Genomic DNA, 10,396 nt, shown 5'->3' with positions numbered 1-10,396 from the left:
TGTTTATTACTGTTGTCACGGTCACCGCACCAACCAGCACCCCCCCCATTCCCAACACTAGCCTCCGAGTCCGGATTTGAGTCAACAAATTTACAATCCACCAGGAATCGAACCCTTCTTCCCTCAACATTGAAGTCTAATGTCTTCAGATCGCGAGTAACCTCAAACCCACCTCCACAACCTCAGGGTCCTTATGTGGTCTGGGGAACTCCCCACCCTCCCCCGCGCACAACTGCAGACCCACGCGGTTGATCCCTTAAGGGCCCGGAAAGGACCTGCATTTCTGCGGCGCCTAGCACGCCTCGGCTTGGTCAGCCTTTTGTCGGGTGGGGGGATGGATCGATGCCACGGCTGCGAACATGGGTGGGGGTCGAGCGCGTTCGCCAATTGGTGTGGTGGTAATCCCTTGCCAAGATGGACGCCCAGATGGTGGACATTGGATTGGACGCCAAGCAGGCATTAACCCTTTCCCCGTTCAATAGACAATGTTGGGATCGTCAGTGCCCACACCGCTCCCCCCCAACCCCACAAGGGGTGCGACAGGGTTGGGGGGGTGATGGGGGGCATTGGTGGGGGGGGGGGGGGTGCCTTGCCCCAAAAGGCAGCGCAGCCCTTGATAATCTCCTCCACGCGACAAGAGATTAAGCGACAGAGCGGTTCCCAACTTACCAGGCAAACATGGTGGAGAGCTTACAGGGGTGGGTGGATTGGACGTGTAGCTGTTATTGGTTGGATCCGGTGAATAAATCTGCTTGAAAAGACAAGATCACCGGTCATTAGCTGTGGGATCTACTCACCACGGTTTTGCACAGGCTTCCATTATTGGTAAGCTCACCAGATTCCTCCCCCCTCCCTCTCTATCAACATCCTGGAGGTTACCCATTGACCAGAAACTGAACTGGGACCCAGCCCCATATCGATACAGGGGGCTACAAGAGCAGGTCAGAGGCTGGGAATCCTGCAGCGAGTAACTCCCGTCCTGACTCTCCCCAAACCCACCATCGACAAGGTGGGAGAGTGAGGGAATACCACCCCCCCACTTGCCCTGGATGGAGGGCAGCTCCGACAAACACTCGAGAAGCTTGACACCGTCCAGGGACAAAGCAGCCCCCCACCCCCACCTTGGATTGGCACCACATCCACAAATACCCACTCCCTCCGCCACCGACGCTCAGTCGCAGCAGTGTGTACCATCTACAGCGACTCCCCAAGTCAGCACCTTCCAAACCCGGGACCTCTACCCCCCTCTCAGAGGGGGCAAGGGGCAGCAGATACATGGGGACACCAGCCCCCTGCAAGTTCCCCTCAGAAAGAAGAAATTCCTCGCCAACTCTATCTTCAATGGGCGACCCCCCTATTCTGAGATGATGTCCCCCTGGTCCTAGACTCTCCCACACACAAGGGGGAAACACCCTCCCCACATCTCCCCTGTCAATTTCCGCTGAAGAATCTTGTCTGTTTCAATAAGGTCGCCTCCCAATCTTCTGAGCTCCAGGAGTAGAAGCTCCAACCTACCCAACACCTCCTCAAAAACACAGTCCATCGATCTCTAGGATTAGCCGAGCGAACTTTCTCTGGGCTGCCTCCAGTCTATCTTTGCTTGGATACAGGGCCCCCGAAACTGATCACAGTATTCCGGCTGTGATCTGACTAGAGACTTGAATAGTTGTAGCAAAACCTCCCCAACTTTTCCACCCCATTCCCTTCAAAATAGAGGCCAGTGTTCTGTTCGTCGTCTGTATTACCCACTGAAAGTCAGATGCCGGGCTTTTTGTAACACGAGAAATGGTATTGTTTGACCCCCACACACCCCTCAGAGACATGTTCTGGATGGGAGAACGTTTTAATCACAGAAATGCCACGGTCCACCCGCTATCCATGTCCGTACTAGCTCACAGCTAAGGTTGCGAGCTCCGTTCTGCTCGCTTGCCCCAACGGGCCGTGCATCGGATATTCCGAACCGGCAAATTGCGAACTGGCAAAAACCGCGTTTGGAAAATGGGCCGGGAACATCAGATGGCATTCAGCCCCGTCCCATCCGAGCACAGGGCACATTGTTTTGGGAACAGCTCCACAAGCTGAGAGCTTGAGGGACTGGGATTGTATTCCGATTCTCGCCCGCAGTGTGGACCCCCTTCCAGCAGCTGATCGCGTCCCGCCTGGGGACCCACCTCGCACGGGCCAGGGTCAGCGCCGAGGGAGCGGGCGCTGTCGGAGGGTCAGCGCCGAGGGAGCGGGCGCTGTCGGAGGGTCAGCGCTGAGGGAGCGGGCACCGGAGGGTCAGCGCCGAGGGAGCGGGCGCCGTTGGAGGGATGGCGCCGAGGGAGCGGGCACTGTGCATTGGGTCTAACAAGGGTGATAAAAAGCAGGCCATTTAGCCAGGGTGGGGCGGGTGATGTTGGGAGTAGAACCATATTTCGGTCAAGCGTTAAATCCAACACCGTCGTGTTGGACTCAGGAATTCAGGCACAGAGGCTGTGAGTAAATGAAAGGGGACAGTCTCACACACCCATGGCTGATGGGGAGTGTTCTTATTACTGGACTGTTAATCCAGAGACCCAGATAACATTCTTGTGACCTGGGTTCGAATCCCGACACGGCAGATGGTGAAATTTGGATTCAATAAAAATATCTGGAATTAAGAGTCTAATGATGACCGTGAATCTGTTGCCGATTGTCGGAAAAACCCATCTGGTTCAATAATGTCCTTTAGGGAAGGAAACTGCCATCCTTACCTGGTCTGGGCCTACATGTGACTCCAGACACACAGCAATGTGGTTGACTCTTAACTGCCCTCTGGGGCAATTAGGGACGGGGCAATAGATACTGGCCCAGCCAGCGACACCCTCATCCCGTGAATGAATAAAGAATAAAGAGATTGATTCCCTTCAACATCCTTAAGGCATCTCCAATACAGGAGGGTGAGGGGAAAAGTCCATTATTGGTCAGCTTTACAGATTCTGCTCCACGTTGTTACCCCTCTTCGAATATTCTGAGCATTAATAGAGGCGTGGAGTACAATTCAACACAGAGAAGTGTCTCATTCCTAGACTTCTATCTTAAAAACGTGTAAGTTGATGCATTTCAGTGGGAACAACATTGAGAAACTAGTTAAGACAGGGGAACAGTGGGATATAGGTGTATGAATGATTGAAGGTGAGAGGACACAGGAAGAGAGCAGTTATTAATTTACACTGCGTCCTCACCCTTAGGGGTGATAGGGGCATCGAGTCTAGAGATGCTTAGTTGCACAAGACACTTATCAGACCTCAGATGGAATATGGTGTACAGTTCTGGGCCCCACATTATACAGAAGATGGGAATATATTTAAGAGAGACAGCAGAATGATTTGCAAGAATGGTTTCAGCAATCAGAAACTTCAGGAGAGATTGACGAAGTTAGGAGCCGGCACTGTTGGAAGGTCAGCGCCGAGGGAGCGGGCGCTGTCGGAGGGTCAGCGCCGAGGGTGCGGGCGCTGTCGGAGGGTCAGCGCCGAGGGAGCGGGCGCTGTCGGAGGGTCAGCGCCGAGGGAGCGGGTACTGTTGGAGGGTCAGCGCCAAGGGTGCGGGCGTTGTCGGAGGGTCAGTGCCGAGGGAGCGGGTACTGTCGGAGGGTCAGCGCCGAGGGAGCACCGCACTGTCGGAGGGTCAGTGCCGAGGGAGCGCCGCACTGTCGGAGGGTCAGTGCCGAGGGAGTGGGCGCTGTCGGAGGGTCAGCGCCAAGGGTGCGGGCACTGTCGGAGGGTCAGCACTGAGCGAGCACTGTGTACAGTTTTAGCAAAACCTCCCGACATTTATACGCCATTCCCTTTGCCTTCCCTATTACCCGCGGAAATTGGGAACGGCCGGCCTTCTGGGGACTCCTGGACAAGGATTTCCCCAAATCCCCCTCCAGCTTCCTGCAGTGTTTGAAATAAGATTCTATTAACTTTTCCTTCATCGCACTGTTAAGCCGAATGAGCTTTCTGTGATCTGCCTCTGACACATGGTTTCAAACCTGCACTCGATTTTCCTAACCCGATGTTCCCTCAAAACCTGCTGGCTTTTGGGAATCCACCCTGGGAGCTGTCTCGAGATCAAATCAAGCCAAAATCAACACCTAATTCCGAGTGTTGTCAGTGAAAACAAGGTGGAAGTGGGGACCTTGTCCAGCTCTCAGAACTAGCAGGGCAGTTTCTGAGCAAGGATTGAATCAGAGAATACACAGTTGCTTTGTCTTTGGAACAAAACTCAGGGCCAGGCTTTCGGGAGTTGGTAACTCTGAGACACAAACCAGGGTCCTGGTATCAAAGGAAGGTGTGAGGTCGAACAACACACATAGGAGTCAGAGATCTTGCTGCTTTGGGAGGCTCCTCGTGACTCCCTTCCATTGTGTCGGATGCCAGTGTTGAGAAGGAAAGGGAGATGGAGGGAGGGAGAGAGAAAGTGAAGGTGGAAGCGCACGAGGGAGAGAGGGAGTGTGAGAGAACGCGAGACTGAGAGGTGGGGGGAGAGAGAGAGAGGGGCAGGGGTGTGAGAAAGGGAGGGAGGAAATGAGCATGAAAGAATGAGAGGGAGCATGAGAGCGCACGTTAGAGAGAGATAGGGAGTAAATGAGAGAGTGTGAGAGCACACGAGAGAGAGATATAGGGAAAGAGAGAGGGGTGAGAAGGACGAAAGAAAATGAGCATGAAAGAACATGAGGGAGAGAGAGAGTGTGAGAGAGAAAGAGAACAAGATAGGGAGCAAAAGCGAGAAGGAGTGACAGACAGAGTGACAGAGGAAAGAGAGCGATAGGGAGGAACAAGACAGGGGGAGCGAGAGAGCACATGAGAGAGAACAAGACAGAAAGCAGAAGATGGTGAGATAGAGAGAATGACAGAGAAGGATAGAGAGATAAAGTGAGAGAGTGAGTGCATGAGAGGGAATAGGAGAGAGCGTGCAAGAGGATCAGTGAGAGAATGAGTGATGAGAGAGAGAGATTGAGAGAGACAGACAGACAGAGTGAAAGAGAGAGCATGAGAGGGTGAGGGAGTGAGATCAAGTGGAAAGGGAGATGGCACAGGGGGAGTGGGGGGAGCAGGAGAGGGTGAGGGAGCGGGAGTGAGGGCGCGGGAGAGGGCGAGGGAGCAGGAGAGGGCGAGGGAGCGGGAGAGGGCGAGGGAGCGGGCATGGGAGAGAAAGCAGGAGCGGGAGAGAAAGCAGGAGAGGGCACGGGAGAGGGAGAGGGTAATGGAGCAGGTGAGGGAGCGGGAGAGGGAGCGGGAGAGGGCGCGGGAGCGGGAGAGGGAAAGGGCACAGGAGCGGGAGCGAGAAAGGCCGTGGGAGCAGGAGAGAAAGCAGGAGAGGGCGCGGGAGAGGGAGAGGGCACAGGAGCGGGAAGGGGAGAGAGAGGGGGAGGGAGCGGGAGAGAGAGCAGGAGAAGGCGCGGGAGCAGGAGAGGCAGAGGGCACGGGCGCGGCAGTGGGAGAGGGTGCGGGAGCAGGAGAGGGGGCGGGACAGGGCATGGGAGAGAAAGCAGGAGAGGGTGTGGGAGCGGGAGAGGGCGTGGGAGCGGGAGAGGGTGAGGGTGAGGGTGCGGGAGCGGGAGCGACAGAGGGAGCGACAGAGGGAATGAAAGAGCATGAGAGAGAAAGGGTAAGAGCGAGAGAGAAAGGGTAAGAGCGAGAGAGAGAGTGTGAGTGACAGAAAGGGAGAGAGAGAGGCAGAGGGAGTGACAGAGGGAGACACAGAGCGAGCGGGAGTTTGAGAGAGAGTGAGTGTGTGAAGACAGACGGAGAGACACCTTGCTTTGAGGGGGGAAACGTGCCCTCAATACATGCCCTCCGTTCGGCAATCCCCTCAGAACGTGATCTCTACCAATAAGGTCCCTTCATTCCCCTCAACTTCAAAGGGGAGAGGTCCAAATCTGCTCAGCGTTCCCCCTCCCAGCCCAACACCCCCACCCCAGGTACCAGACGGGGTGAACCTCCTGGGCGTGGGTTCGGGACGGGCACCGTTTGGACTTACCGAGGCCAAAGCTTTACCCAAAGCATCACCAGTCTGAGAGCTGCCAGCCACTGAGACTCTGCCCCCTGTAGGTCAAAAACCAAGAGCAAATTACACACTGCAACAGGGGCATCAAGGGGCAACCGAGGGGGCAAACACTGCCCCAGAGTGCTGGCAGCGTGGCACTTACCCATCAGAGTGTCCGAAGTGTTGAGGGGAGGCGTGTGTGAGGATGTGACAAACGCTGTGGAGCTGTTGGCACTGCGATGGAGACTTGCAACTGGAGGGACAGTGGTGTTTCCCTCGGACGGAGGGTAAGGCTGGAGGGAGACAGGGTAAAACGCAATTACACGATGGCGCCCGCTCCCTCAGCGCTGACCCTCCGACAGCGCCCGCTCCCTCGGCGCTGACCCTCCGACAGCGCCCGCTCCCTCGGCGCTGACCCTCCGACAGCGCGCCCGCTTGGAACTGACCAGGCGTTCCTGGAGGTTCCCGTAGCTGGTCCCCTGGCTCAGGTGGGACGAGGGAGCTGCTGGGAGTCCTGTGTAACTGGTTTGGTTGATGGTGCCAGATGTTGGCCACAGATCAGACGGTGTGTGGTGTCCCTCTGCTAAAAATAAAAGCAAATGCAGAAGTGAGACTCCCCCCAACATTTCTAATCCCCAAATTCCACCCTCCTCTGCCCTCAGCAACCCTCCACCCCAGAACCAAACAGCACGGGCAGAGGCCATTCGCTCCATTGGCCCCGTGCCAGCCCTTTGGAAGAGCTCTCTGAACCCTCCCATTCCTTTCACCCCCAGAACAAAAGGAACAGGGTCCCTTCAGGATTCTTATGATGTTTAAAGGTTTTGGCAAAGATCTGTACTGTGGGAGAGATTGCTGTCTTGCTCTCCGAGCTGGTTATCGTTTAGACGTTTTGTCACCATACTAAGGTAACATCATCAGTGAGGCCTCTGATGAAGCGATCCTGTTCTACTCTACTTGGAATTTATACTGTCTGGTCCGTTATGGTGAGTAGAGTCATTTCCAGTTCTGTTCTGCACGGGTTTGTACATGGGGTCCAATTCTATATGTTTGTTGATTGCATTATAGGTTGAGAACCATGCCTCTAGGAATTCCCCTGCATGTCTATGTTTGGCTTGGGATAAAATAGTTATGTTGTCGCAGTTAATAGCCAAGCCATTGATCTACTTGTACACTTGACCGTTAAAGATGAGGCATGTGGTGAGACACAGGTCTGGTAGTTTGAGTGTGTTGCCACTGCTGATGGAGCAAACTAATAGACCTGTGTTTCACCGCACACTTCATCTTCAATGGTCAAGTGTACAAAGTGTACATCTCAGGGCTCATCGCAGAAGCAGTCATGCAAAGACTAGAACACACCGCCCTCCCCCTCATTCAACCTAAACTGTGGATATGGTACATAGACGACACATTTGTCATCATCAAACGCAACAAACTAGAAGAGACCCAGCACCTCGTCAACAGTGTATTCGGCGGGATTAAATTCACAAGGGAGGAAGAAAACAACAGTCCGCTTCCGTTCCTGGACATCAGAGTTGACCGTATGACCAACGGGGTGTTCCTAACCTCAGTATACAGATAAGCAACTCACACTGACCAAATCCTCACCTTCTGCAACAACAGTCCTAACGCCCACAAACAAAGCCCACATTAGGACACTATTTAAAAAAGGCCACGACACACTGCAACATTCCAGAACTACGCAGGAAAAATCCTGGCTATAAACAGATATCCCCGCAACTTCATCCGCAGTTGCCTACAAGACAGACAACATCAGGAGGACACAGTACGCTCTAACACACTGCCCTACATCAGGAGCATACCAGAACTGATAACGAGACTCCTATGACCACTTTGAACCATGGTGGCCCACAAGCCTACAGCCACTCTACAACAAACACTTACAAGGATTAAAGACCCCATTCCCACATCATGCAGAACGAACGTGGTTTACAAAATACCTTGCAACGACGGCCACAAACGTTACATTGGACAGACAGGAAGGAAACTAGCCATCAGAATACACGAACATCAGCTAGCAGCAAAATAGCACGACGAGCTCTCCTTAAACTGATGCTGCTTGGCCTGCTGTGTTCATCCAGCTCTGCACCTTGTTGTCTCGGATTCTCCAGCATCTGCAGTTCCTACTATCTCCTTAATATCTGTACATTCAGACAATGAAGGCCATCAATTTAACTGGGACAAGGTCACCATGAGCCTGAGCCAAACATAGACACGCACGGGAATTCCTGGAGGCATGGTTCTCCACCCATACTTCAACCAACAAACATATAGAATTGGACCCCATATACTAACCCATACAGATCAAAACTGGAAATGACACTACTCACCATAACGGGCCGGAGAGTATAAATTCCAAGTGGAGTAGAACAACATCGCTTCATCAGAGGCTCCGCTGATGATGTTACCTCAGCACGGTGACAAAACGTCTGAACGAGAACCAGCCAGCTCAGCGAGCAATTCAACAACCCCACGATCTTACAATCCCCGGGTCTCCCGCACTTGGAGGCTACCAATTCGATTCAGCATGAAGTACCCCGTTGTCAAATAGCCAGCCACCCACCGACGCCAATCCCTGCTGGGGTTTCTGATCCCTTGGGACGAAAAGTGGGAGGGGCGGGGCTTGGGGGAGGAGCGTGTTGCCATATGGGCGGAGAAACGTTGAATCTGCCCCCATGGGAATCAGGAAGACCACGAGGTTATTTCAATGACATGGATAAAATTCCGAGGGGGTTGGGGGGGTGGGGTGGGGCAAGGCCTTGATAATGCCAGGGGGCTTTGAGGACATTTTGCCCACATGTGGGCAGTCTAGAGACAAGGGCGTGGGGGGGAGGGGGGGGTATGGGTGGGATGGGGGCAGCGGGGGTAGACTTTCAGAATGTGAGGTCTCCCTTTGAAGGGGAGGAATTTCTTCCCTCCGAGGGTATGGAGTTTGTGGAATTCTCTCTCTTTCTTTTGTGGAGGGGGGTGTTATTGAGTATATTCGGGGCTTGAGTTGAGAGAGATTTCTGATCGATGCGGGAGTGGAAGGTGATGTGGGTTGGCGGGCAAGGGGGTCCGTGCGGGCTGTGTTGGCGAAGGGGGAAAGCGCTGCTGAGGGTAGAATCGTAATTTCGGTGTAGAACGGTGGGGCAGGTGCCAAAGAGGGCTGAATGGCCTGGTGCCCCCTTCCTTTCTCAATCGCTCATGGAAGGTGCCGTTGCCAGACAGACCGGCATTGATCGCTCAGGCCCAGAGTACAAATCAACCCCATCAGTGAGTGCGGGCCTGGAGTCACGTCTAATCCCAGCCTGGGTAAGAACAGATTTCCTTCCCTCATTAGTGACCACCCTCCCCGCGCCCAATGGATATTTTTAATAACAAAAGATGTTTTTTGTTCATTTGTGGGTATACGGATGGGCCAATGATTATTGTCCATCCCTTATTTCCCGCTAAAGAAGGTGGGGGGTGAGCCTCCATCTTGAACCACTGCAAACCCCTCCCCCGTGTGGTGTAGGGGCACAGTGCCCTTAGGGAGGGAATTCCAGGATCTTGAGCCAGAAAGAACAGCCTGATATATTTCCAAGTCGGGACGGTGTGGGGGGGCTCGCTGGGAAACTTGCAGGGGGCTGGTGTTCCCATGTATCTGCTGCCCCTTGACCCCTCTAGGGGGTAGGGGTCCCGGGTTTGGAAGGTGCTGACATGGGGAGTCGCTGTAGATGGCACACACTGCTGCGACTGAGCGTCGGTGGCGGAGAGAGTGGGTGTTTGTGGATGTGGTGCCAATCCACGGTGGGGGCTGCTTCGTCCCTGGACGGTGTCGAGCTTCTCGAGTGTTTGTCGGAGCTGCCCCCAACCAGGGCAAGTGGGGGGGTTATTCCCTCACACCCCTGCCTTGTCGATGGTGGGTTAGGGGGAGTCAGGACGGGAGTTACTCGCTGCAGGATTCCCAGGCTCTGACCTGCTCTTGTAGCCCCATGTATCGATATGGGGCTGGGTCCCAGTTCAGTTCCTGGTCAATGGTAACCCTCAAGATCCTGATATTTGGAGGGGGGAGGAGTGGGGGGCGCAGAATTCAGTGATGGGAATGCCATTGAATGTCAAGGGGGCGATGGTTGGAGATCATCATTGCCTGGCACAAGTGTTACTTGCCAGTTGTCAAGGACCAATTACTCAGGTTCCTGGTTGGCACAGTGAAAATGGATGCCAAAGCATTGGGGTCACAGGCCTATACACCATCCCCCACCCCCGGCCCCATGGGCATAGCGCACGTACCCTACCTGGCAGCAAGAACGAGCTAGACAGCATACTGCTCGGCCCCTTCAGGGACAGGTATGACTCTCTGAGTTCATCGGCGTTCTGAGATTGGGCATATACCTAGAGCGAGGTCGGGGGGGGTGCACAG

The 10,396-nt window shown here is 54.3% G+C and overlaps 1 protein-coding gene across 3 annotated transcripts in view; it reads right to left on the bottom strand.

The window, feature by feature from the left end:
- LOC125487874 (transcription factor 12-like) overlaps window positions 1–10,396 on the bottom strand; it is a 49,870-nt gene that overhangs the window by 32,226 nt on the left and 7,248 nt on the right. The window contains exons 2-6 of one of the 3 annotated variants that reach the window (XM_048620362.1): window positions 10,272–10,368; window positions 6,441–6,577; window positions 6,158–6,287; window positions 5,989–6,053; window positions 670–751 (exon numbers count right to left, since the gene is read on the bottom strand). In XM_048620362.1, the coding sequence (XP_048476319.1) occupies window positions 670–751; window positions 5,989–6,053; window positions 6,158–6,287; window positions 6,441–6,577; window positions 10,272–10,368 (511 nt within the window). The remainder of the gene's footprint in view (window positions 1–669; window positions 752–5,988; window positions 6,054–6,157; window positions 6,288–6,440; window positions 6,578–10,271; window positions 10,369–10,396) is intronic. The other 2 variants (XM_048620363.1, XM_048620364.1) reach the window with 2 other exon arrangements.

Source organism: Rhincodon typus, chromosome 46 (assembly GCF_021869965.1).
Source record: "Rhincodon typus isolate 14 chromosome 46, sRhiTyp1.1, whole genome shotgun sequence".
NCBI classification, from domain to species: domain Eukaryota; kingdom Metazoa; phylum Chordata; class Chondrichthyes; order Orectolobiformes; family Rhincodontidae; genus Rhincodon; species Rhincodon typus.
Note: the sequence above shows the minus strand (reverse complement) of the source record. Positions and strands in the feature narration are given on the sequence as shown.